Source organism: Terrapene carolina, unplaced genomic scaffold (assembly GCF_002925995.2).
Source record: "Terrapene carolina triunguis isolate 2854851 unplaced genomic scaffold, T_m_triunguis-2.0 Scaffold517, whole genome shotgun sequence".
In the NCBI taxonomy this organism is placed as follows: Eukaryota; Metazoa; Chordata; order Testudines; family Emydidae; genus Terrapene; species Terrapene triunguis.
The window spans coordinates 3,139,787-3,167,441 of NW_020664868.1; the positions used below are offsets into that span (position 1 = coordinate 3,139,787).

At 49.0% G+C, this 27,655-nt stretch overlaps 2 protein-coding genes across 3 annotated transcripts in view; both read left to right on the forward strand.

Moving 5' to 3' along the window:
- The window catches only part of WDR62 (WD repeat domain 62), a 41,520-nt gene extending 26,244 nt beyond the window's left edge, over positions 1-15,276 (forward strand). For both annotated transcript variants that reach the window (XM_026658857.1, XM_026658858.1), the window contains 12 exons: positions 29-151; positions 846-979; positions 1,337-1,389; positions 2,601-2,804; positions 3,370-3,521; positions 5,311-5,435; positions 5,714-5,872; positions 7,634-7,760; positions 8,686-8,797; positions 10,468-10,534; positions 11,885-11,970; positions 14,611-15,276. In XM_026658857.1, coding sequence (XP_026514642.1) covers positions 29-151; positions 846-979; positions 1,337-1,389; positions 2,601-2,804; positions 3,370-3,521; positions 5,311-5,435; positions 5,714-5,872; positions 7,634-7,760; positions 8,686-8,797; positions 10,468-10,534; positions 11,885-11,970; positions 14,611-14,877 — 1,609 coding nt within the window. In that variant the 3' untranslated portion in view covers positions 14,878-15,276. The remainder of the gene's footprint in view (positions 1-28; positions 152-845; positions 980-1,336; positions 1,390-2,600; positions 2,805-3,369; positions 3,522-5,310; positions 5,436-5,713; positions 5,873-7,633; positions 7,761-8,685; positions 8,798-10,467; positions 10,535-11,884; positions 11,971-14,610) is intronic.
- Positions 15,277-26,348: 11,072 nt separating this feature from the next.
- OVOL3 (ovo like zinc finger 3) lies at positions 26,349-27,343 on the forward strand. The gene is made up of 2 exons (XM_024200869.1): positions 26,349-26,517; positions 27,054-27,343. Exons 1-2 carry the CDS (start codon positions 26,403-26,405, stop codon positions 27,341-27,343), a joined length of 405 nt encoding a protein of 134 aa, XP_024056637.1. The 5' UTR covers positions 26,349-26,402.
- The last annotated feature ends 312 nt before the right edge of the window (positions 27,344-27,655 follow it).

A 27,655-nucleotide genomic window follows, 5' to 3' on the forward strand; every position in this document is an offset into this window, starting at 1 on the left:
GGTCCTAAACAAATCTTTTTATCAACAGTTGTGTGTTTATATGGCACCTTGGCCCTGAGATTACAAACTGTATGAAACAGCACTTAGTGGAGCTCAATCAAATACAACAGCAGAAGAAAGCAAAGGAATTAAACTGGTCTAATCAAATCAGGTATTAAAGTGGGCTTTCATTAACTGCGTGTTAGTAATTTGGTTCTAATGCAGGTCTTGCTGCACAAAACTTGGCAGGTAGCGGTGGGAAGATATCTCGGGGGGGGGGAAGGAAGGGTGCAAGTGCGTGTCTGGGTTAATTGGGGGGTCTGAGCCCCGCCTAGGGATAACTGGGTGTGGTCAAGTAGGGGCACGGGTGCTGGGGGAGTGGGTCACTGGAGTTGAGTGAGTGCTGGGGCAGGTAGGTGGGTGGCATCTGGGAGAGTTGGAGGAGCCTGGGGCTAGTATTGAGGCTCCCTTGCCATCTGTCCCCACTCATCAGCCATCATCACCTCCCCACCGCTTGCTGCAGCTGATGCCATGATTGCCCACTCTGTCTTCCTTGCTCCAATGCAGCAGGGGAAGCAGCCAGACAGGGGGAAGACCTGTTCTGTGTCTGCCCGAAGCTGGGCTCCATGGCGGCATCTATTGGCCCACATGGGGAACTACAGCTTCAGCCCAATGGTTGGCCAAATGTGTGCTGCACTGCCTAACGGTATTTTGGGCTGGTAGCCTGAACTTCCGCTGGGGATAGTGGCCACTGCCGTCTCTGTTACCTTAATCCGGAACTTTCTAACGTAGGACATGTGCGTGAGTAACAAGTAAGGCAGAGTGGAACGAGGAGGGTAACGGTTGTACACTACAATGTTCCTCAGGCGGGAGACGTATGTTGCTGTGCCAAGTGGAAGGATGTCCCAGAAGGCAGAAGAGCCGACCGACTACGATACTGACGAGGAGAGGGAAGAAGAGTCCTCTCTGCAGACTCCAGCCAAAGAAGATTTTGACACAGGCATGCGCTCCAGCTTAGTGTGTCAATCCGTTGTGATGTTTGTTTGTGTAAACTTACTGTCTTTTGCACTCTCCTGCTTGTACACCCTGAGCCTTTTGGAAATTTGTTGGGGAATCACAGAGGAGGGAGAGGGGAATAGAAAATATTTTAGGTGGTCAAGGAGTCTTTTAAACTTCAGTAGAGTGGGAACATGTTCCTGTGGTTAAAACACAGACGCGGTTGGCTGGCCGCTGACCATTCACACGCAGGACTAGACATCACAAGGTCCCACACCCTTCAGCGCATTCCACTGCAGTCAATGCTTCCCAGCATAAACTGTATTGCTCATCTCAACAGTCACTTGGTTTTGTTTTTCAGATCCTATCTGCATACTAACTAATGGCAAGCTACCGATGTGGGCAAAGAGACTGGTAAGTTGGGCATTCTTATGTAGCTGTATAAAAAGGCTTTATTTGCGAGAGAGGATGATGCAGTGGCTGGGGAACTAGTCTGAGACCTGGGTTCATTTCCCTGCTCCGCCACAGACTTCCTGTGTAAGCTTGGGCAAGTCACTTAGCCTCTCTGGGCCTCAGTTCTCCAGTTATACAATGGGGACACTAGCACTGGGGTGTTGTGGTGATAAATACATTAAAGATTATGCAGCTCTTAGTGCTTTTCATCAGAAGATCTCAATCTACGAGCTGGTTGGTATTGTCCTCCACACGTCCCTCATCTAACAATAATAGCAACAAATTGCTGGCCACATTTCTCTCCCTTGCCTTAAATATACCCATGAGAGGGGCAGGAACAAAGATACATAGAATCTAACATGAGTTTCACGAAAGGTGAGGCATTTGACAAGATTCTGACTCTGCGGGTATTTTTTTATTGGTGCCCCGTTTGCGATTGCATTAAACTCTCTCATCGCATGATCACTAAACCCGTGTTTCTGTCCCATTGCCAGCGCTCTAAACAATTCTTGGAGATACAATTGGGCACTTAAAAAGAAAGATGTTGTCCTTTGCTTCCCTCATTTAATCACAAAAATGATTTAAAAAGTACGGGGCATATGAGATGTTTTAAGGAGCCTTCATCATTAAACTGCCTCTACAGGTGCCCACTTTGAGTTGAGGGTTCTGAAATCATTGTAAAACCGTTTGACCATGGGGCAGGGGTAAACGCTCCTACAGTGGCCATGGATTTGACATCATAAACCAGAGTTATAAAAGGGGGTCATCCCAAACTTTCTCTTCTTCCATTGATTTGAACGGTTTCTGGATATTCTTCCCCCAGATCAAGACAGGCCATCTGCATTCAGAAAGTGCATTTCTTCTATTAGTAAAACGTCAGTCACCAATCCGTATGGGCTTTTCTGTTAGAAACTTCAGCAAAATGGCTTAGCTTTTAATTTAACAACTGCAGTTCTCCAAATGCGTAACCCTCCGATCTCAAACTGATGTCTTGGCGGCTAAGTAAAACAGTGATTTTTCTCCATCTCAAACACATTGTTTTTGTCCTTAAAATATTTTAAGTCTACTCATTTCATTACTTCACTGAGAACTGAAAAAATGATTGCAATTGCATTTGATCCATAGAAACTACACACAGTGCTTTAAAAACGTGGAAAACTTTCTTTCTCTAGCTGGGAGAGGCAGAAAATTCGGACAGCATGACATTTAACCCAAGGGTGAATTACCAGCCCCAAGGACGATGGGCGGAACATGCTGACAAAGAGCCAATTAAAACCCTTTTAGACACCGAGATTAGTTACTTTACCCCAATAAAAAATGACTTCCTGGGTGACACTGAACTCGAGCCAAAGAATCTGGACCAACTACTCTTGGAGGTTAGTGATCCTTATAGTTAAGACTGTCCTCTTTTTATTCTTTTAAGAGAACCAAAGTCACTTTGTTCAGAATAAATTTCATTTCTGTCAATATCCCTCGTTTATTGCACTTGCTATTTATCAATAAATATGATTCCTGGGCACTTGTACCTACCCTACCTTGTGTAAAGAACCACATCCAGCCATCTCCGAGTATGTCTACCTAGCCTCAGTGTAGTGCAGTCAGAGATGTGATTGCAGCTTAGGTAGGCATACCTGTGCTAGGTTTAATTTAGCCAGCACAACTTAAATAGCAGTGAAGATGCAGCAGCGTGGGCTGTACAAGCCCGCCTGGAACTCTGGATACGTATTCACGTTCCTAGCCTGAGCTGGGATCCATGTCGTCTTCACTGCTATTTTTTAGTTGCGCTAGCTAGATTAAAGCTAACACCGGTATGCCAATGCGAGCTGCAATCACGCCTCTGATTATAGCGTAGACACGACATACCCTTAAGGTCTGCAGGCCAATGCATAGCTTGAGAACCTTTGTGTTTTAAGAAGAAATGAAGCTTTGTATTTCTTACAGACTGAGAATTCCCCTAGCAATGTCATTGAGGACTTCAAACGCTCGGATCTCTTCTCAGAGGACGAAACAAATCAGGAGCCGGAATCTCTTGAAACGAGTGGAAACAGCATATATGATGCACAGACCGGAGACAGGTCTCTAGAGGCAGAAAGGTTAGTGTTGCTTCGCAATAAGATTAAATTGGCACGTATCTACATATTAGCCCTCCCTTCCTTTGTGCCAAATTAAAACTATTTGTAGAGCTGTATCAAGGTATTCATTCATATGTTAGTCTTAGCAGTTCATCGGTCTTATTGGGCTGAGTGACTTGTGTGATCTAGAATTAATTTCCCCGAAGTACTGGCAATTCTCTGTACAGCACCTGGCACAATGGGGTCTTGGTCCATGTCAGGTGCTCCGATAATAACTGCAAGACAGACTAGTTTAACGTTTCCTATGGTGGAAAAAGGAAGTTTGTGGCTGGGGGTCAGAAACTGGGAAGCGTCTGCTTTAGTGCTTTCCATATAGCCACTTGTCTAGCCACCTCCCTGGTGAATCGCCATGTCTTTGTTGTGAGGTTGCAACGTTAAGCTGTTCTGTAGACAAAGGACAATAGAAGGCTATTTATGTTGCAAAATAATTTCACTGGAAGGCCCTAATTAGGTCAGAAAGCAATCCAAACAACTATTGTTGGGCAGATTGGAAAAACATAAGAACGGCCATGCTGGGTCAGACCAAAGGTCCATCTAGCCCAGTATCCTGTCTTCCGACAGTGGCCAATACCAGGTGCCCCAGAAGGAATTAACAGAACAGGTAATCATCAAGTGATCCCTCCCCTGTCGCCCATTCCCAGCTTCTGGCAAACCAATTGGGCAAACTTGGCTTTATATCATTTATTGCTCCCTGTCCCCCATTCATGCTGTGAGCAAGTGATGCTCCACTTAAAGTGATGGGTCAGCTGCATGATAGTTGGGACGTGTCTTTTCCCTTCCTTCATGAGGTAGTGCTTGCCTCCTTCACCACCCGGCAGCTAACTTTCCTACAGAACTGGTTGCAGTGTTGAGTTCGTTCCTCGGGTTTTCTGAGCTCCTTCTGCAAATCTGTTCAGCTTATTAGGCCTCGTATGTCTCTCTCTAGATCTGGTGAAGAGAAGACAAGATAAAACTACTTATCCGTAATTGCTGCTTGTTACTCTTCTCTTTCCTGTCCTTCTGTCCTACTTGCCTGGTTAATATCCAGCCCTTGGTTTCTCAGATGGCTCAGAAAGCTTCTCGCCTGAGGGTGGCAGTCCCAAAGTATCTGCTAGGTTTGAGTAATGGTTCTTGATTGTTAATGGAAAAAGAGATGACCAATGAAATCACTAGATATTCTACCATCCAAACACACTTATTTATGATGTGGCTATTCTGAGACTCTCAAACAGAATTTCAAAACTAACTTTTTTCAGTGTAACTTCTAAAAGTTCATTCACTCTTGTTCATTCCCCTGATGTGGGGAATACCTCTCCGGGTGAAAAAGTATTTTAGCCTCAAGAAGCAGCAGACCCAGATTCTCAGAGGTATTTTGGCTCCTAGCTTCCACTGAAATCAATGGACGTTAGGAGCTTCGATATCTTTTGAGGATCTGGGCCTCAGTCTTGATCCTTCCTGCTGAGCCTTTGAGCTAGAATAATTGTGATGGTGGGATTTTTCCCCCCCCCACTCAGTGTTATCCACCCGTGAAAAGCCAGACTGGAATTTCCAAGTCATATAATGTAGATCAAAACCTACTATGTGATGGCTGAACACTGCTGACATGGATTGGATTCAAATCTAGTTGCCTACGGATGAACGACCCTCTGTGCCTGAGTTATTGATTCTCCCAGTGTATCATAAAAAAAACAATGCTTTAACAGTGCTTTGAAAATTGTGAGAATTCTTAATGCATCAACCTGCTTTTTCTTTTTCTCCTTTCGTTTTCAAGTAAATATGTGAAGGAGCTACATCTTCAGCCCCTTTATCAGAAGGAAGTCGAAAATGGGAAAGACAAAGGCTGCCCCGTCGCATCTCTGGATTCTGAAACATCTGCTTTTGATCGACCACAGGAAGGTAAGGTTTGAAAATACAACAGCATAACCAGCCTTTATAATATTCAAAGATGGGAGGGTGATAAAGCAGCGGGTTGGGGCTTAAAAATCTCTACTTGTATGGAGTTGTATATCCATGGCAGTTTTTGAAGTATTTAAAAGTATTCAGAAAAGCTGTTTAAGCTGGATGTGACTTTATTAATAGAAAACCTAACATATGCCAGACTCCACTATCACTTCCTTTTGCCTCTCCTCTTTAACTCCTTTTTTTTCTTTCTGATCGGTGTAATGTAATGCTAGATGAGGACTCCGTGGGCTCAGATGGAGACTTGGACGTGGAAATAGAAACAACTGATTTGGATGGAAACTTCCAGAGAGACAGTTCTTTACCCCAAACCCCAGAACAAGAGAAGTACCTGAAACATCATTTTGAGACCTTGGCAGATGCCCATGCTGAAGGTACCACTTAACTATGAAAATAATGCCATATATGGTTGCCCCTTTGGCCGCAGTGGTTCACAAAAATTTGGGGCTTTGTAGGGTTGTCTTCATTAAGATGAGAAATTGATGATACAAATCAGGTATATGTTTGTGTGGTCTTGGTTATGTACAGGAAACTGTCCAGAGCGTCCTGTTTCCCTGCACGTAGTAGAATCAAACATTTCCTCTCTCAGAAATCCCACATCTGCCCTTCTAGTGGGCTCTAGGCACAAGGAGCCCTGTCCCTCTGCTTCCTTTCAGGGTCACTCTACTAACTTCTTCCTCTGGCTCTCTGCCTTCTACACCCATCCTGCAGCTTACAACCAGTCTCCTAGCCTGTGTCTGCAGCCAGGAAAACCCCTCCATCCACACAGCTCAGCCCTGTGCTGCTATGTGGCCTATGGATAATGAGGGATCACTGCCCAAGGCAGCAGCTGTTTTAAACTACCTGAAGAGGCTTGATTTCTCCCTTGAGCGTGAAAGAGTGCTTGGCTCACCCATTGGCTTTAGCAAGTCTGTGATTGTCTTTGGATCCAAGCCATTAGCACCTTTCAGCATAACCGTATGTAATGTTTCTGTACCCATGTGCCTCAATCATAATTACTGCATATCAAAAATCTATGTAGTGTGGTAAATTCACACCCATTTTGCATCTTTTCTGGAATTGTTTGTATAGTAGGATCAGCCCCTCCCATTGAAGTCAGTGAGACTTTTGCATTTGATTTCAAAGATCTTGTCTTTTTCATCTCAAAGCCAATACAACTGTCCTGTATGGCTCGAAGACATAATTATTACCACAGCCTGTCTAACAGCTTGTTGGCTTTCTTGGGGGTATTTCAAGGAGCTTCACTTCTGGCAGCAACCTTTGAAATTGCTTCATGTATGTGAAGCTCTTCTATTTGCCTTTATTATTATGTATTCAGTATCTGGAATGCACACAGTACTGAGGCTTAAAGTGTCGTTCACTTCAGAACCCAGGCGGATTGCACGTGATTCTCTCTCTTGAGGCACAAATACTGTGGCCTGTCTTGGTTTTTATACTCTGAGTCTGTATTTGAAATCCGACAAGAATAAATTCCTAGCTCTGATGTAGCACTTTTCAATCTCTGATCTCAAAGCACTTTACAAAGGTGGTCAATATAATTATCCCTATACGTCACTCTGCCTGAATATTCTATCCCTTTCCCCTACCTTGTGGGCGTCTAGTCTGTTGGACTGTAAGCTCTTTGGAGCTGGATCTGTCTACTACTGTATAGCACAGGGATCGGCAACCTTTGGCACGCGGCCCATCAGGGAAATCCGCTGGCGGGCCGGGCTGGTTCGTTTACCTGCAGCGTCTGCAGGTTTGGCCAATCGCAGCTCCCACTGACTGTGGTTTGCCGTTCCAGGCCAATGGGGGCTGCGGGAAGTGGCGTGGGCCGAGGGATGTGCTGTCCACCGCTTCCCGCAGCCCCCATTTGAACCGCGGCCAGTGGGAGCTGCGATCGGCGGAATCTGCGGACGCTGCAGGTAAACAAACCAGCCTGGCCCGCCAGCCAAAGGTTGCCAATCCCTGGTATAGCACATAGCACAATTGGGCCCTGTTCTCACTTGGTCCCTGGGCACTACCCTAATAAACATGATTTTTTTTTTTTTTCCCCCTCTTGAACTTTTTCATTATTGGTCTGTGATTATAGAGCAGTGGGACTAGGGAATCAGAACACAGCTCTGATAGGATGTTTTTCTCTCCTTTAAACACAGAAAAGTTTGATGGCTGCTTAAAAGATTTGAAGCCACCTGAAGATGCGGATGACGAAAAAAACCTGTTCTTGAATCCACGTTTGAGTATTTCTGCAAGATTTCTCTCACGCTGCCAGAAGAACAGCAGGTAGGTGCAGCGTGTTTCCTGGGTCCAAATACATCTTTTCATATGGTTATTTCTCCCTTTCACTCACCAGTCTGTCTCAATCTATCCTGTTTATAGAGCATCAATCACCATAGTATCTGAAATAACTTAAGACAGCAAGATACTTGGTGCAGAGACTGTCTTGTCTGTAAAGTGCCATGCATACTGGATCACTTATTTTTTATTTTAATTCCCTTTTTGTCTGTCATTTGAGTTCTCAGAAAGTGGTACTGTTCATCGGTACGACTCCAGCTGCTAACTGTGTACACTAGTTCTTCTAGTCCAAGACAGCTGGATAAAAGATAGTGACAGTGATTTAAAGGTGGGGGTTTCTAAAGTACCTACGCAATTTCAAACTACGTATCTCCTTGACTTCCAGTGCAACTTAATCGTTTAACTCTGTTAGCGCAGGGTTTTTCAGAAGCACCTAAGTCGATAAGGCAGCTGCTTGTGGGCATTCCATTGAAGAGGTTTCATTTCAAGCTTTAAAATGCAAGTTGAGCATCTTCGCTCTAGAAAGTAGAACGTATGGACTCTTGGAGGGTCTAATCTTTTTGGAAACTCAACTACAACTTTAATATTTTACTTGGGAACAGAGAGGACTAACCTAAAGTATTAGATTCAGGTCTTTAAAGGACCTAAAGAAGAGCTCTGTATAAGCTCAATAGAAGTGTTCTAATAAAAGTTATTACATCATCCTCCTTGTCCAACAACCAACCTGGGACACAAACAGCTACAACACTGCACACAATAATCTAATGTATGTAAACTGACAACTATCTTGTCTCTTGGCTGGTAATTTCAGGGCTTTCGTGGTAAAGCTCCTTGTCTATCATAAAGGTTACTTGGTACACAACTTTAACTGATCGATCAAACCTGATTCAGACTCACGTATATTTACATCCAGGCTTGCCGCTGCCTTCCTTCCAAGAGCACGTCAGCAATCGCAAAGTACTACAGATGCAATAAACCAAGTTAAGGAAGAGAGTAAATTATCTCGTGAGGCCAAGAATTCAGAGGTATGTTCATCTTCCAAAGAGAACCCTTCCTGATACAGAATACTGAATGAGACGCTGCGTCTTATTACAAGTGACAGAAGTGTGACAAAGGGTGTGTTTTTAACCCCCAATCCTAGAAACTGTTTGACCACAAATTACACTGACCAGATGGGAAATCTTCAATCTTCAAAGCAATAAACAATGAATAACATGGTTCATTGTTTCTTGGTCTAGGGCCCTGTGTAACTCACAATTTTTAGAAAATTCATAACCGCATAAATGGCAAAGTATTGAATTTTACATAGTTTGCACAGACTAAACCTTTCAAGTAAATTTAGTCAATTTCAAGGTTAGTCTCAATGTTACTTGTAAAAATTCATTCCATCCTTGAAATTGACTAGTTACGATAATTTTTTGTATGAAAGCCTTTTGGCAGACATTCTCCTTTTAAAAAACAAACAAAAAAACCCAACCAACCAAACACAAACAACTTAAAAGATCACTGTTTGGGGGCATTTGGGGGCCATGCCTTCTGTGAAAATGTGATTTACCCAGGGCTCTAGTTATCTTTATCCAACAGTTATTCCCCCCCCACACACACACACGTTCTCCTCCCCTCCCCCAGAGGTGATGGCATTAAATGAACTAGAGAAGGACAGTCCTGTGGTTAGGGCCTGAGAGCTGGGTGACCCGGGTTCAATTCCTGATCCTCTGCAGACATTTTGTGTGACTCTGGGCAAGTCACTCAGGCCCAGATCCTCATAGGTATTTAGGCTCCTAACTTCCATTGAACTCAAAAGCCTAAATACCTTTTGAGAACCTGGGTCTTAGCCTCTCTGGGCCTCAGTTCCCCGTCTCTGCAAACGGGGATAATAGCACTATTCTGCCTCTCAGGGATGCTGTGAGAATAAAAATAAAAAAGCAGTGAGGCATCGAGATACTGTGGGAAATATAAGTACCCCAGATACACCAGCTAGTCTCTGATTGGAGGATCTGTATTGCCAGGGATGATACCCAAAGCAAAAAGGGCACCGCTGGGTTTTCAGATGCTCAGTGGCATTTGTGACACCACCTGTTAAGAAAATCAGCGTTTGACATGTAAACTGAGTCAATTACAGATTCACTTTCACATTAAAGATGATGAGGCTCTCAGGACCTATGGTGATAGATCATCAGCTACAATACAGCAGGATTTTCATTGTTCGCTTGCTTCCTGTTTTAGCAATGTTATTTGCTCTTAGCGGGGAAAACACAGAACGGTTACTATGAGTGTTGGAAGTTGAGGGGAAAAAATTATTTTCATGAATTTGTCATTTTAAGTCCACCTCGGTATTCTGTTAAGATTGTAATGCCTGTGTCTAATAAATACCGGTTTCCTCTGTGGTGTTCTTCTGTGTAACATAGCACAATGGCTACTGCAATATGAAAACCAGGATATACGAAACATATAGTGTATGTCTTATTGAGAGGAAATGAAAACGAAGAGTGTGATTTATTAACGTATGTAATGCAGATGCATAAATCCCATTTGAAAATCAATGGGACTGGAGTATTTTTGAAAATTCCACCTTAGAGGATCATTTCAAACTTTCGTAACACACTGTAGCCAAACTAGGATCTTTGTTATATGGGTTTATTTTCCGACTTTTCTGTGTGTATGTGTATGTGTGTGTATATATTTTTTTTTTAAGAAACCATTGGAAGAAAAGCCCCTTGAGGTGGTGGAAAAAACAGACTCCAAGGCATGCAGTCCCTCAGGTAAGATGCTGATTAATTGCAAGACGAGATGCTTCATGCTTCATTTGGGGAAGGGAAAAACATGGAAAATGACCCAAGCATGCTTCACATTTGTTCCCACAAGTATACAGCTGGCTTAAAAAAAAAAAAAAAAAAAGGGGGGTGGGGGGGGCTAGAAACATGATTTAGTGCCTTTTGTCTGTCGGAATTTAGCAATATAGGTCTGAAAAAGCTTGGGTACAATTTTCAAAATCACCTAAATTCCATTTTCAAAATCAATGGGACTTAGGCCTGGTCCACACTACCCCCCCACTTCGGACTAAGGTACGCAAATTCAGCTATGTTAATAACGTAGCTGAATTCGAAGTACCTTAGTCCGAACTTACCGCGGGTCCAGACGCGGCAGGAAGGCTCCCCCGTCGATGCCGCGTACTCCTCTCGCCGAGCTGGAGTACCGGCATCGACGGCGAGCACTTCCGGGATCGATTTATCGCGTCTAAACCAGACGCGATAAATCGATCCCAGAACATCGATTGCCTGCCGCCGGACCCTCCGGTAAGTGTAGACGTACCCTTAGCCTCCTAAGTCACTTAGAAGCTTCTGAAAACATTGCCCTTGTCTTGGGTTTAACTTTAGTGGCAGTGATGTCCATAATAAGCAGGAATGGCATGCGCCCCGCACTTTGAATCTTCAGAGTTGCTGTAGTGGCTCTTGACAGGTTTCAGAGTAGCAGCCGTGTTAGTCTGTGTCCGCAAAAAGAACAGGAGTGGTTCCACAGGTATTCCTGTTCTTTTTGTAGTAGCTCTCGTCTTTCCTCCTGATTTCCACAAGGTGGCATTGTTTGCTCTCTTCTCTTCAGAAAGACCTTTCTTTGCCTCCCTTGTTAATTCATAGTAGCTTTGCTTGTCCCAACACCAGACAGAGAGAGCCCTTGAAGTAAAAGTTTTAAGGTGATCAGCAATGTAAATGGGACTGTTTTCCTCCACTAATGAATTCTGTGACACTTTAGCCTTGAACTCTCTCTCTGCCTTCTGTGTAAACTCTCCCATGACTTAATCTGCTCTAGCTGTAATTGGTTTACTAGACTGAGATTATTCTGATGTCATCTTTTTGACTTTGTGAAGAGAATGAAAGGTTCTAAGTTGCCCTTGAAGAGCCAAAAACTTGTCACGAAATCTGCAAGAATGATTAGAGGAGACTTCACGGTTTATACTGGTCCTCTTGGAAAGGTTTAGCACCATCATTTAAAGAAAGTAGCTGGCTAAAATAATGGAAGATTACAGCTGAATTTTGCAGTGGATGAAGTTTGTCTAGGAAAGCTCCAGATGTGGAAACTGCAGGTCCAAACCCAGTAAATCTTTTTATTCTTAGAAACCCAGATCCTCATCAAAAGTTTTGAAATGAACCTGCAGCCTTTGTGCACTGCGTTCCAGGAGACGTTGCAGCTTTATGACAAGGTACAGTGTGGGATAAACTGAGAGCATGGGATGTTATCGCACCCGGGGAAGGAATAACAAATTCCAACATCCTTGCTAGGAGCCCTACCTATTGTTGGAATTACTGGCCTTTGAAACTCACCGTGGTGATTATCATCAAAATGGCTGCAAACTATTTGTTAATGATATATAGATTAGCATAGAGGAACTCTGTCAAGGAGTGGTCTTCAACTCTTGCCCACTGCGCCTGCTTAGGTGACTTTACAATGTGGTTTATCTAGACTGGGCCTGCCATAACAGATTGTCATAGGAGTGGCCGTACTGGGTCCACCTAGTCCTGTATCCTGTAGTGGCCAGGGCCAGATGCTTCAGAGGACAGTGTAAAGAACCCTATAGTAGACAGATGTGGGATACTCTGTCCCCTAAATGGTCCATGTATGGCGCCATCGTGGCTACTAGTGGTGTCTAGTTGTAGTAGAGTAACTACAGGTGTAGGTGCTGGTGTTAAATTCTTGTTTCAATCCCAGCTCTGAAACTGACGTGATGTCATTTTGGGCAAGTAACTGAGCTGAAATTTTCAAATCGCTCCACTGTGTGTAAGCTTGTGAATTGTAAACACACACACACACACACACACCCTCTGACATGTGCATGCTCTTCTGGCACTTGCACATAGGGTGACCAGATGTCCCCATTTTATAGGGTCAGTCCCGATTTTGGGGTCTTTCTTATATAGGCTCCTATTACCCCCCAGCCCCGTCCCGATTTTTCACACTTGCTGTCTGGTCACCCTACTTGCGCACCTGAATCAGAGAGATGCGTATATTTGGCGATTTAGGACCAAATTTTGAAAGGTATTCTAGCCATCTAACGCCCATTGATTTCAATGGGTGGGTGCACGGTAGGAAAGGTGCATACATGGGTGCATAGCTCTCTGTTGGGGGTGAAAGCAGTGGTTAGGCACCTAAATACCTTTGACTTTCAATAGGAATTAAGTACCTAACCTGCTTAGGCACTTTGTAAACCCCACTAGGCCCCTATCTGCATCTTTAGGTGCCTAAATCCCTTTGTAAATCTGGCCCTTGGTTCTTAACCTTTCTGTCCTTCACCAGCTATAAACTGGGATAATTCTCATAGCACAGAGGTGCCGAGGCTTCCTTAACAGCATTATGAAGATACAAAACACCACATGGGAGGTACGGGTCTGGGAAACATGGGGATATAATTGTCCTGCCTTGCTTGGCACTGGTGAGGCCTCAGGTGGAGTGCTGTGTCCAATTCTGGCTGTCGCGCTTTAGGAAAAATGCAGACGAACTGGAGAGAGTCCAGAGGAGAGCAAGAAAAATAATAAAGGGTTTAGCAAACCTGACCTATGAGGAAAGATTAAAAACTAGGCATGTTTAGTCTTGAGAAAAGAAAACGGATAACAGTCGTCCAATATGTTAATGGCTGTTGTAAAGAGGATAGTGATCAATTGTTCTCCATGTCCTCTGGAGGTAGGACAAGGAGCAATGGGTTAATCTGCAGCAAGGGAGATTTAGGTGAGATATCAGGACAAACTTTCTAACTCTCAGGGGAGTGAAGCTCCGGAATAGGCATCCAAGGGAGGTTGTGGGATCCCGCCATTGGAGGTTTTTAAGAGCAGGTTAGACAAACACCTGTCAGGGCTGGTCTAGGTTTACTTGGCCCTGCCTCAGCCCTGGGAGATGGACTTGATGACTTCTCGAGGTCCCTTGCAGCCTTACATTTCTATGATTCTATAAATGCTAGGCCTATTTCCCAACACGCCTGTGCGCGTCTCGGGATGGGGAAAGAAGGAACTTGCACATTAACGGGAGAGAGGAGGGGGATGGGTGTGTGTGCGTGCTTCATGTATTTCTGAATGCCTGTAGTCCCTCGCCTAGAGGATGGGAGTGTCGTTGCTGCTGTGTTGAAAGGAGTATGCCTGAAATAGCACACAATTCAGTTGGGATATGTGCCCGCAGGCTGTGTCAGAGGTAGAATGTCAGACTCAGTGGGATCAGTGCCTTTCATCTGTGGAGCTCAGAGCTGCCTGAGGAGAATTCTCTTAAGGAAAATTCCATCCTGAGTGCTCACACTCCGCTGACTTGGATTCCATCTGCATCATCAGCTGGAAAAGGCCTTCGCAGAGGTTGGCGTGGCATTCCTGTGCCTTGTAAAACAGCTGGGTTCCACCCCCCATGGCTGAAAATGCGTATTAACATGGAGCACTTAAACAGTAGCACCTTGTCCAAGTGCTTCACAAGTACTTGGAGAATGCTTCTGAGAGGTAGGCATGAATGTTGCTCTGAGGGGAAACTGAGGTACGGAGGTTGTGACTTGCACAAGTCCACTGAAGAAGTAGGGTGGCAGAGCCAGGCCTGAAGTGTTTTCTAGGCCTTGGGGCTGTGTGCAGCCATATGGTATAGTTTGCACACCAGCTGGTGTTGCTCTTTGGGACCCTTTAAACCTAAGATTAAGTACAGCATAAAAGGTAAGATTACATCAATAATCTAGGAGTTTAATGACGAAACTGACCCTATGTTGACAAAAATCCACTGAACAGGCGGCTATAGATCTGATCCGGACTCAAATAGCTTACTTGGCTCTTACACTTTCCATAAGTGTACTGTCCAATTCCTTAAAGCTCTCTCTCCATAGGTGACCTCATGCAAAGAATCCACGGAGGAAGAGCTCCTCCAGATAAAAACCATGCTTGCCAGCACTTTCAGATGGATGAAAACTGAACTGGATTCCAGAGCGGTCAAAAACAATGCTGATGTCGCAACGGCTACGGACAGTCCGTCCCCTCAGCTCAAGCGCCTGCATGACAACGAGACGCTTTATCTCTTGAAACATTACTCAGAATCGCTGGTGAGAATGGTCCAGAAAAAACTTGATGACTCTATTAAACCAGAAGTGGCTTGAGTGACCCCGGCAAGTAGATCTGCCAAGGGTATATTTTATTGCGATGCAGAGCTTGAGAGAACACAAATTAAATCAAGGCCCCACATGTGACTCCTGCGGAGTCAGACCTTTTACATAATATGCGTGTTAACGGTTGTCTTCTGCACTGGTTTTTTTGTTGCTGTTGTTTTATTGTGTGTGTAAATTGTATTTTAATGGCCTCGGCAAACACGGTCCTAAGCAGTAGACTAACAAACGGCCTTTTCGGAAGAAAGCGCTCAGACTGTTACAGCGGAAACAAGGGGAGAGGATTGAGGTGCTGTCGATCTGTTTTGGATCTGTATTTTAGGTTGGTGTGTTGTAAGCTGCTTCGGCACAAGTGTTTTTTGTTTTTGTTTTTTAGATCCCTGCCACTTTCAAGAAGTCTTTAAAATAAATGTGTTTTATTTGAAGGAATGGTCCTCCTAGTACTTCATAGATTGAATAGATTTTAAAGGGGCCATCATTCGAATATCTTCTCTGACCCTTGCGTGGCACCGCTGGAGAATTTCAACGCTGCTGTTGTCTCAGGGCTCGCATCCCAGCATCCTGGTCTGCTCTAAGCGTTAGCTTTGGGGAAACTCATGATTTGATTGCTTTGGAAGACTGGTAATGGGATAACTGAGCCTTTCACCTCTAGTCGGCTAGTTCAAATCCCGCCTACGTTGACCATGATAGGAAGCCCATCTGAAGACTGCCCAGTAGCCTAATGATTATCTACTATGCTTTTAATATAGCACTCTTCACACCGAGAGCTCAAATGCTTTACAGAGGTCAGTATCATTATCTCCATTTGGCAAATAGGGAAACTGAGGCACAGGGAGGGGAGGAGACTGTCAAGGTCACCCAGAAGACCAAAAGTCTCCCCATTTTAGAGGAGGAGGCTGAGGCACAGAGAGGCAGTGACTTGCCTAAAGCAATACAGCGGGTCAGTGGCGGAGTTAAGACTCCAGAACCCCAGAGCTCCTGAAAGAGAGGTTAGGGAAGCTGTGCCGGTCACTGCCCATGCTCCGCTTGTCCTACAGCTAAATGGAGCTTCAACCCTTCCCTTGGCTGTGGGATTTGTAATGGTTACAGGCAGCCACGGCTTGAGTATACAAGCTGTGTGTATCAGTGAGCTGAGGCACTGTGCAGCGGGAGGCAGGCATACTCTGAGCGCTGTCAGATCAGACCCGCACCAGCTGGGGAGTGGAATGGGGGAGGTGAGCGAATGCACTTTAATGGAGAGGACAGTGAAGGAAGGAGGCTAGGTGGGAATATGGCCAGAAACTGACTTGACAGCAGGAGCTACAGAGGAGAAGGCTCTTGTTCCCCCATGGGCCAGAGAGGAGGCCAATGTTTGATTCGCAGGGAGAGAAGAACGAAAGGTGAGACTAGCAAGACCACGGCGGGTTCTGAGCCGCACAAGAGGACATGAAGAGACGTGGGCGTGGAGGGGTTTCATTACCAAATGAGAAACGTGGGCGGCATGCTAGGGCAGCCTCGCTCTAGTCGCCAAACGTGAAGAGGAGCTATAAATAACCCCTACTTCCTTTCAAGCCTGCCCTTTGTCAGGCGTAGGGGAACGCCCTGGGCTCTGTGTAATGCAAGTGAGGGCTTGTCTACCTGGGGAAATTGACTGGTGTAATTATACGGCTACTGTACTGGTCTAACTGCCTGTGTGGCTGCTGCTATTCCAAAATTCATGCCTGTTATGTTGCTTGTGAAGGGGGTTAAACTAGATGGGGGAAAAAAGCCGCCGCTATTCCAGAATAAAAGTGTGTATACAGGACATTAAACTGGTGTAACTAGACCTGTATAACTATAGTGGTAGATAACTGGCTATGTAGACAAAGTCTTGCTCAAAGCAAGAAGGCTAACGGCATTTTGGGCTGTATAAGTAGGGGCATTGCCAGCAGATCGAGGGACGTGATTGTTCCCCTTTATTCGACATTGGTGAGGCCTCATCTGGAGTACTGTGTCCAGTTTTGGGTCCCACACTACAAGAAGGATGTGGAAAAATTGGAAAGAGTCCAGCGGAGGGCAACAAAAATGATTAGGGGTCTGGAGTGCATGACTTATGAGAAGAGGCTGAGGGAACTGGGATTGTTTAGTCTCCAGAAGAGAAGAATGAGGGGGGATTTGATTGCAGCCTACAACTACCTGAGGGGGGGGTTCCAAAGAGGATGGAACTCGGCTGTTCTCAATGGTGGCAGATGACAGAACAAGGAGCAATGGTCTCAAGTTGCAGTGGGGGAGGTCTAGGTTGGATATTAGGAAACACTATTTCACTAGGAGGGGGGTGAAGCATTGGAACGCGTTACCTAGGGAGGTGGTGGAGTCTCCTTCCTTGGAGGTTTTTAAGGCCCGGCTTGACAAAGCCCTGGCTGGGATGATTTAGTTGGGAATTGGTCCTGCTTTGAGCAGGGGGTTGGACTAGATGACCTCCTGAGGTCCCTTCCAACCCTGATAGTCTCTGATTCTATGATTCTTACACACAACCTTTTGAGCACCGGAGTGGCTACGGGATCAAGGCTCCAGCGTGAGAGCTATTGGCCGGTGGAACATTCCTAAGGGAATGATGTAGAAAGCCCAGAACTTTGGCGCAGTTAAAACCTAGACTGGATGACCCACTGTACAGAACAATGCCTTTCCTGGGAGGCAGTATGGTCTAGTGGATGATGCACTGGATTGGGAACCAGGAGACGTGAATTATATTCCTGGCTCTGCCACTTGATCTTTGGAAAGTCCTCTTTCCCCTCCGCCTTCTGCCTCCGTTTGCTTCTCTGCAGAATAGTTGCCAACTTTTATGAAGTGCTTTGAGGCCTACAGATGAAATTGCTATTAGAGGTAAGCCAAGTTCTTGTTACACTAGCCAAAGTGTAGACTGGGTGGGATCTGTTCGCTTCTTGGGTTCACAAGCCAATGCTCCTTGTCTGCTCCTCGGACACTTAATTGATACCAAAGTAAATAAATCTCTTTTAAACAGACCCACATTTTCATATCCCTCTGCCACGGTTTTGCTTGGTGCTTTGATTTGAATAAACCTGTTTCCATGGACAGCTTTGCGAGCAGTTTGATTTTATGCATTTGCCCTTTATTTGACTAACAAACATCCCAAGAGAAGAGATCAGCTGGTGTTCTCCTGGCTGTGTCTGAACAGCTAAATAGGGTGACCTCTTATCTTTGTTTCACTCCTGCAAATCTAATGGTTCTGACCGGAACTGTGTTGGAAGTGCCTTGGATTTGTAGATTTCCAAGCCAGAAGGGACCATAATGATCATCTAGTCTGAACCCATGGATTCCTCTATCCAACCTAACCACTTGTGTTTGGACCCAGGGCTGATCTCACTGCTCTTTCTAAAAAGAGGCCGACTCTGCCTCAGAGAGCTTGCGCTGTAACCAAAGGGCTTGTCTACACTGACAAGTTTCTGCGCAGTAGAGCAGCTTTCCATGTTGTAATTCGTGAGGTGTACACAATGGCAAGCCACTTCGTGCACAGAAACTGCGCAGTTGCAGCACTGTTTAAAAAAACGAACACCCCCAACAAGAGGCGTAGAGCTTTCTGCGCCGGGGGTGCAGCGCCGCGGTGCCAGTGTAGACACCCTGGTCGATTACAGCGCTGCGATTGGCCTCCGGGAGGTGTCCCACAATGCCTGTTCTCACCTCTCTGGTCATCGGTTTGAACTCTACTGCCCTGCCCTCAGGTGACCAATCGTCATCCCCACCCCTTAAATTCCTTGGGCATTTTGAAAGTCCCCTTCCTGTTTGCTCGGTGACGCGTGCAGTGGTCTCTCAGCGCATCTTTCCAGGTGACCATGCCTGCTCCATGCACCTGGCGATCCCGCACTTAGAGCGATGCCGAGCTGCTGGACCTCATCAGCATTTAGGGAGAGGAGGCTGTCCAGTCCCAGCTGCGCTCCAGCCGTAGGAATTCTGCCACCTATGGACATATTTCACGATGCACGACAGAAAGGGGCCATGACTGGTACACACTGCAGTGCAGGGTCAAAGTGAAGGAGCTGCGGAATGCCTACCACAAGGCGTGGGAGGCAAACCGCCGCTCCGGTGCTACTCCCAAGAGCTGTCGGCTCTACAAAGAGCTGGACGGGATACTTGGTGGCAACCCCACCTCCACTGCGAAGGTCACTGTGGGTACTTCGGTGGCTCACGCGCCAGTCGAGAGTAGACCGAGCCAGGAGGAGGAAATCTTGGACGAGGATGTGGAGGGGGACCCGGAGGCAGAGGACGACTCGGAGGTCAGAGATGCATGCAGCCCGGAGTTCTTCTCTACTCTGGAGGAGGCTAGCCGGTCACAGCTGTCGGATCTTGGCAAAGCGCAAACAGGAGAGGAAGCCCCTGGTAAGTGGCTTTGGTTTTGGGAATCGCTGAAGCGAGTTGTTGGGGGCAGGGGGGTTGCAGAAAGCAGGCTTGTGTCTGTAAGATGCGCGTACCACCAGATGCCTAGTCAGAGCGGCAGAACAGGGTGTTGATTGACTTGCTCACTTCACGGGAATCTGCCTCCAAGATCTTCAGGAAACTCTCATGGAGACGCTGGGCAATCCGCTGCCGCAGGTTCTTTGTCAGAGCTGCTTTGTTTCTTGCCCCCATTAAGGGTAACTTTCCCGCGCCACTCTGCTGTCACTGGGAGGGACCATTGCTGCACACAGGTGAGCCGCGTAAGGGCCAGGGCAGAAGCCCCAGTCTTGGAGAAGACACTCCCTTGATTCCCTGCTCACCCTCAGGAGCGAGATAACACAGCCGGTGGAAAATGTGGGGACAGGAATGATTATCAGCCCCCCCCCACCACAGTGCTGGCTTTCCCCAAGAGCCACATGCCCAGTACGGTCCTGGAACACTGATTTACTCTGCCCCTGCGGTTACTCACTATTTTGGGGGTCTTGTGGCTCATGTGTGCTTGCCTGGGGTCAGCCAGTTAGTGACAGGTGTGTGAACAGTGGCTGTGTTTTCAATCAGTGCTCTGTGTGTTGCAAACAATACTGCTTCTGTAAAATGTTGTATTTTTGGCTTCCCAGATATGACCTTGAGAGCCCAGCCTCCCTCTTTGTTATCGCCGGCTGAACGGCTGCACAGAATTAGCAAGTGGCCACGAAGAACTTTCTGCGCGAGGTCGTGATGCACTCCGCGGCCGAAAAACAAGAATTGAAGGAGTGGCCGGACGGCGAGAAGAGGGACTGAAAGGAGAACGCGGAGCGCCAGAACGAAGCCACGGAGCGGCTCTTAAAAGTTATGGAGTGCCGGGCGCTACTAGCACTGCAAACCGAGCAGCTCCGCGCCTGCCCTCCCCTGCAGCCGCTGTCGCAAAACGCTTTCCCATCCGCTCCCACGCACCGCCAACACACTCTTATCAACCTCCTGGCTCCAGTCTGTACCCACTGCATTCCACTCCTGCCCAGCCCTGCGGACTCCCAGTACCCACTGCACTCAACACCCGTCCCTCTGCAGTTTAGCCCTGCTGAAGTGTAGTACCCACTGCACTGTACTCCAAAGGAGAAGGTTAAAGATACACAAATGTTTAACCGTCCTGGGATCCCACCTCCCTCATAGTGCTGATGTAGGGTTTTTTGTTTGTTTCTCTCCTCTGGTGGTGGTTGGTTTTTAATAAAATAATTGTTTTGGTTTGAAAGCCGTCTGTATTCCATTAATTGAAAGCAAACAGAGCCCTGCAAAGCCACAGGCAATTTTCTTACACCTTCATAGTGCATCATCTGCACCAATCACAATCACCTCCTAGCATTACAAGCACGCACTCCCGAGCATAGCAACACATATTAGTGGCTAACAGCTTTAAATTGCTGCCTCGAGGCATCCCTGATCCTTATAGAATCATAGAATATCAGGGTTGGAAGGGACCTCAGGAGGTATCTGGTCCAACCCCCTGCTCAAAGCAGGACCTAATCCCAACTAAATCATCCCAGCCAGGGCTTTGTCAAGCCTGACCTTAAAAACCTCTAAGGAAGGAGATTCCACCACCTCCCTGGGTAACCCATTCCAGTGCTTCACCACCCTCCTAGTGGAAAAGTTTTTCCTAATATCCAACCTAGACCTCCCCCACTGCAACTTGAGACCATTGCTCCTTGTTCTGTCATCTGGTACCACTGAGAACAGTCTAGATCCAATTTCATAGTCACAGGATTTTTTAAATCGTCCATTTCACGGTGGGGAGAGTCGCAAGGCTATTGCAGGGGGGTTACGGTATTACTACCCTGCCTTCAGAGCTGGGCAGCCGGAAGGCAGCGGCTGGCCAGGCACCCACCTCTGAAGGCAGCGCCACTGCCAGCAGCAGCGCGGAAGTAAGGCCCCACACTGCGCCCCTCTAATAGCCCTGGTCTCTGGCTGTTCAAATTCAGCCTCCAGGTGCTGTGTGAAGCTGTCACCTTTCCCTTCACAAACATTATGGAGCATAAAGCACGTGGCTATAAGCATAGGAATATTGTCATCAGCCAGGTTCAGCTTCCCATACAGGCATCGCCAGCGGGCTTTTAAACAGCCGAATGCACACTCCACAGTCATTCTGCACTTGCTCAGCCTGTTGTTGAACCGCTCCTTGCTGATGTCCAGTTGCCCGGTGTACGGCTTCATAAGCCACGGCATTAAAGGATAGGTGGGGTCTCTCAGGATCACAATGGGCATTTCAATTTCCCCTACAGTGATCTTCTGGTCCAGGAAGAAAGTCCCTGCTTGCAGCTTCCTGAACAGGCCAGTGTTCCGAAAGATGCGTGCGCCATGCACCTTTCCGGACCAGCCTGCGTTAATGTCCGTGAAACGCCCACGGTGATCCATAAGCGCCTGGAGAACCCTTGAGAAATACCCCTTGCGATTAATGTACGCGGTGGCTAGGTGGTCTGGTGCCAGAATTGGAATATGTTTGCCATCTATTGCCCCTCCGCAGTTAGGGAAGCCCATTTGTGCAAAGCCATCCACAGTCTCACGCAGGTTGCCCAGCGTCACGGTCTTTCAGAGCAGAATGCGATTAATGGCTGGACACTTCCGTCAACATGAGTCCAACAGTCGACTTTCCCACTCCGAACTGGTTAGCGACTGATCGGTAGCAGTCTGGAGTAGCCAGCTTCCTCAGTGCAGTCACCACGCGCTTCTCCAACGATGGGGCAGCTCTCATTCTCATGTCCTTGCGCCGCAGGGCTGGGGCGAGCTCATCACACAGTCCCATGAATGTGGCTTTCCTCGTGCGAAAGTTCTGCAGCCACTGCTCGTCATCCCAGACGTGCATGACGATGTGATCCCACCACTCAGTGCTTGTTTCCCAAGCCCAAAAGCGACGTTCCACTGTGGTTAGCACCTCTGTGAATGCCACAAGCACTCTCGTGTCGTAGCTACTACGCGTGGCGAGATCAGTGTCACACTCCTCTTGCCTTTGTAGTTTAAGGAAGAACTCCACTGCCATTTGTGATGTGTTAGTCAGAGCGAGCAGCATATTGGTCAAGAGTGCGGGATCCATTCCGGCAGAGCACGCAGTACACAAACCGTAGGAAGATGGCGCCAAATGCGGATGGAAGCACATGGATTGATGGGATGCGAAGCAATGCATCATGGGGCATTGGGACAGGACCTAGGATGCCCCACGACCCCTTCTGCCTTCCCACAACTCTTAGCGGCAGAAGAGGAAGAGATGCTCTGTGGGATAGCTGCCCAGAGTGCACCGCTCCGAATACCGCTTCAAGTGCCGCAAGTGGTAACACGCTATTGCGTAGGCAGCTGATGGTGTGAACACACAACTGCGGTTTCCCTTCAGCGCTCTCTGAGCGGCGCCGTAACCGCCGACGCTGTAACTCTGCCAGTGTAGACGTACCCTTAGTGTGTGGCAAGCCAGGATGTAAATCTACAGCACGCCAGCTTGCCAGGCAGTAACTCGCTAAGTCCTGCTGCTCCAGCGCGGTGAAGATCCGAGAGTGTGGCTGGGAACCCCCGTCTCGGTTCCAAGGGCGCCCAGTCTGGGTTGGAGTGGGTGATTTCTGGACTCCCTGCCAGACCCATAAGACTCAGTCTCCCATTCCGGGTCCCCAGGGTCGTCCAAAATGATCTGAGCAGGAATGGTTTTCTCCAAGCATGTCTGGCACCTGCCACTGACTTGATTTGGGTTGGAAGGTAACAAATCGGAGGGGTGTTAATTTGCGGAATGATGGCCTAGTGCTTTGGGGCACAAGCCGAGGCTGTGAAAGAACTGGGTCCAAGCCCCTGCTCTGCCACAGGTTCCCTGTGTGACCTGGGCCCAGATCCTCAGGTGTTTGGGTGCCTAACTCCCATTCATTTCCAGAACCTCGGAGAAGCTGGGCCTTTGTCTCAGGTCTGCATCTGCCCTATCGCAGCCTCACAAGATGGCTGTGAGGGTGACTTCATTGAATGTGGTGACGTGCTCAAATGCTACAGGAGCGGGAGCCCGGTGGGTCCCTTAGATGTGCAGTTAACAAGGCCGGATCCTGATCACCCATGCGGCGCGAGCCCGCTTTCCATCCGAGCCTGCTGACAAAGGGCAGGTAACCGTCAGCGATTCCGCCTGGGGCCGGAGCTGTAGATTTGCATGAAGAGGATGGAGGGTTTTATTTTGTTGGCAGCTAAGAGCACGGAGCATGCAAAGAATGAGGCTTCGTATTCCTGGCCCGCTCGGGCAATTCAAATCCTCATTGCCATCAGTGTCTATATAAACACACACACTCTCCCTGTCCTGCTGATCTGGAGGGTAGGTGGTAGCTTTGCAGGAGATTGATCTGGGAGGGCGCTGCTATCCATATTTATTTGCTTGACAGGCAGTGTAGGCCAGGGCACTGAGCATAGTTCTGGGAACTTTAATTTCTAATCCTACTGTGATTGTGACCTGAGACTAGCCGCACTGAATGGGCGTGCCTCAGTTTCCCCATGTGTCAAAAGAGGGTAATAAGTAGTGACGCACCTCGCAGCAGGGAAGCAGTGTGTCTGGATGTTAGAGCAATGGATTAGATTAGACGCTTGGATTGCTCTAGTGCATAGAACGGGACTGGGTGTCAGGACTCCTGGGTTCTATCCCCAGCTCTGGGAGGGGAGTGGGGTCTAGTGGTTAGAGCAGGGGGGCTGGGAGCTTGACGGAGTCAGTTCCCCTTCTCTGTGCCTCACTTTCTCTATCTGTAAAATGGAGACCGTGCCACCTTGGGGGGAGCATGACGCATCCGTGGTTCTTTGAAGATGCTTGGTGCTCTTTGGGATCGGCTGCTTCTCGATCACTAGACCCCGTGTTGCTGCCTGCCTGTACCAAAGGCGTTCCCATTTCTACTTGCTCCCCGGCGCCCCTATTACTCCTGGCAACGGGGCGTCGGACAAGGAACGTCGAGGTGGGGGAGCACTGGAATGGTCCACGGGGACTTCTGAGAACTTCCCTGGCTAAGCCTGTAATTGCATCTGCCATGCCGAAGGCTTTCCTGGTGAAAAGACACCGGGCAGCCACGCTGGGATCCCAGGACTGGGGAGAGCTCTCGGACCAGCTCCGGGGCGACGCCTACGTCCCAGGTAGGTGCCTAGTTCATTACCCTTGGTGGGTGGTGGGGGATTCTACTTAAGGGCATGGGCCACTCTTAATGCTGGTGAAAGGGGCCAGATTCACCACCCTGACATTCTCTGCTTACCCTCCGAGTGCCCAGCCCAGGGAGCTGCACCTGCTCTGGGGCAGAAGGGCGCTCCATCTCCATGGCCTGGTAGATCCACAGCCTCTGGGCTCAGGCTGTGAATGAGGCAGGGACAACGGGGGTGGGTTTTGTGACCTGGCCCAGCCTCCCATAAGGCCCCCCCCCACCTAGCCCGCACAGGGAACAGAGAGCCCTGGGTGGGATTTGAACCAGTGGCCACGAGGGAAGATTCGTTCTAGCCTGAGCCGTCCAACTCCCTCCCACGTAATGGCCATGGTGTCCCGACTGTGGTGCCGCGGCGGCCTGGCTGGCTGGCTCGATGTATGGGCACAGGACAGTCTAACCTTCTGCCCCTTTGCAGGGGGCTTTTCATGGGGCTGCTGAGGGCTGTGAATCCAGGATGATACCCAGCAGGAAGCGATTCCTTCAGGGGATTTCGCCACATGCACACTGACCCCCAACCTGTGCCCCCCAACGGCCCATCATGCCTCCCCCACTGATGCCACCCCACCTGCCTCTCTCTCCGTGCCTGATTTCCACCCAGAAGCAAGGGAAGTCTAAAGTCATGTGCGTTTTGACCTTCCAGAGGCCAGCATGAGCATCGGCCCCCCAGCCTCGGGGGCGTTCCCAGAGGACAGGAAGAGCAGCTGGGACGGACCAAGTCAGAGGAGTTCCCCCAGGCCCCATCCAAACCTGCTGCCCCCTGGTACTGCAACGAAATACCCTAGAGCGAAGGTAAAGTGTGTGGGGTCTATTTGGTTTATTCCTGGCTGGGGGCGAAGTGTGCCATGCAGTGACTAGAGCGGGTGTGGGGGACGAAGAGTCCGGATTCCTGGGTTCCATACTTAGCTCTGGGGAACGGGTTTAGCAGTTTGAGCAGATGAATAGGAATCTGGACTCCTGGGCTCTACTCCTGGCTCTCACGGGTGAGTGAGGTCAAGTGGGTTAGCATGGAGCGGGCTGGGAGTCAGGACTCCTGGGTTCTGTCTCCAGCTGTGGGGTGTAAGGGGGTTGGGTGAGGATCCTGGGTTCTGTTCCTAGCTCTGAGAGGGGAGGGGAGACTAGTGGTTAGGGTGGGGGCCGGGCTGGGACTCGGGACGCCTGGGTTCTGTTCTCAGCTCTGGGGAGTGGGTTTAGCAGTTTGGGGTGACTGAGAATCGGGACTCCTGGGTCGTATGGCCATGGCTGAGGACCAAGCTTCAGAGTGAGTCAGTGGAGGAGCCAGCAATAGACACCCCCCGCCCCATTCCCTGTTGCTTGCGCTAACCGCTGCACCTCATGACCTTGCCCAAAGGGGAAATGTAGTGAGTACCCAGGATAGAAAACCTTTCTCCCAGGCTGGAGGGAGGAGATTTCACTCCAGCCCATACAGCTCCTTCGAAGCCCCTGGGGCTGTCCGAGAGTAAAACCGGACCCAGCATGGCTGCCCGTGTGCCTGCATAGGGTGGGCCACACCCCTCCCCCCTTCCTGTAGGGTTGTGATCACGCTCCCCCTCGGGCGCGACCAGGGTTAGATCGTAATCAGCCGTGAGGGGAAGATCCCAACGGCTGCCATGACCCTGGTTGTGGAAACATGGGGTGTTTTCTTCCCCCCGAGACCAGGTGGGAAAAGGGGATTGGGCACACCGAGCCCCTGGCATGGGAGGAGGAATGTGGGGGCACCGAGAGCCCCTGGCATGGGGGGGAAGGGAAAGCGAGGGCACCCAGATTTTCGAGCCAACAAGCAACACCGCTCAGCACTGCTTGGCTCAGCAGCTCTGTCAGGGGCCGGCCGCGGCAGTGCTCCCCACCTGCTCCATTTCCCCCCCCCGCTCCCTTTTGCAGGGGAAAGGCCCCCAGGGGCCGGGCGACTTCCCCTGCCCTGTGTGCAGCAAGGCCTTCCCGCTGCAGCGCATGCTGACCCGGCACCTGAAGTGCCACAGCTCGGTCAAGAAGCACGTCTGCCGGTACTGCGGCAAGGGCTTCAACGACACCTTCGATCTGAAGAGACACACGCGGACCCACACCGGTGAGGCTGGGGCTGCGCTTGGGAAGCAGCAAAAGGGGGAGGCTCTTCGGCTCAGTCCCTCCCTTCTGCCCAGATCCCTTATAATTAGACTCCTTCTCCCTCTCCCTTGTGGACTCCCGGGGCAGGAGAGGGGAGCTAGGTGGAATGGCAGGAAAAGGCAGCCCCGGGGGAATTGTGGGAAAGCATTGGAGGACCACCAGCACCCCAGGTAAGTAGCCTGCGTCCACGCTGCACAAAGTAGGCAGGTTAGAGCAGAACCCAGCTAGTCCAGGTTTAAAGCGCCGGCAAAGCCAGATCTGAGAATTGTGTGTAGGTGGGATTTGGCCAAGGTCCCGCAGGGCCTCTGGGGCAAATCAGGGACCTAAACCCAGGTCTCCCAAGTGCTCGGTTGGTGCCCTACCCCGGATCATCCTGCCTCTGTGCCCATTAGCCTGCGTTGACACCCCCCGATTTGGGGGAGAAGGTTTGTGTGTGGATGGGAGAGAGGTTAGGTCCTGGGTTCTCTCTGTCCCCTAACCCCGGCCCCCTTGCTGCAGGCATCCGCCCCTACCGCTGCCACGTCTGTGCCAAGGCCTTCACCCAGCGCTGCTCCCTGGAGTCCCACCTCCGCAAGATCCACGGGGTGCAGCAGAACTACGCCTACCGCGAGCGGCGCGCCAAGCTCTTCGTCTGCGAGGAGTGCGGCTTCACCTGCGCCGCCGGCGACGAGTACTACGGCCACGTGCGGCGGCTCCACCCCGGCAACGCCCTGCTGCACAAGTACCTCCGCAAGCAGGGCGCCGCCTCCCTCCGCTTCCTCCTCTACCCCGGCGGCTACTACGCCTGAGGCTGGGCCCAGAGCCTCGTGCAGTGGGACCTCCAGCACCAGTGCATTCTGGGATCCCCCAGCAATCCGGTCCAGGGGATAGCTAGCCACCCGACGGGGCTAGTAAGGATTGTTCCCTACAGCCAAGCCCCTCCTAAGGGACAAGAATCTACTGGGCTGATGGGACCTTTTCATCGATTCACAGAGTTTAAGGCCAGAAGGGATCCTTGTAATCATTGAGTCAGGCCTCTGTATAACACAGGCCCTCGGGCTGCCTGGAACTGGTTCCTGTTTGAAGGAGAGCAAAGCTCTTAGAAAAACAGTCCATGTGGG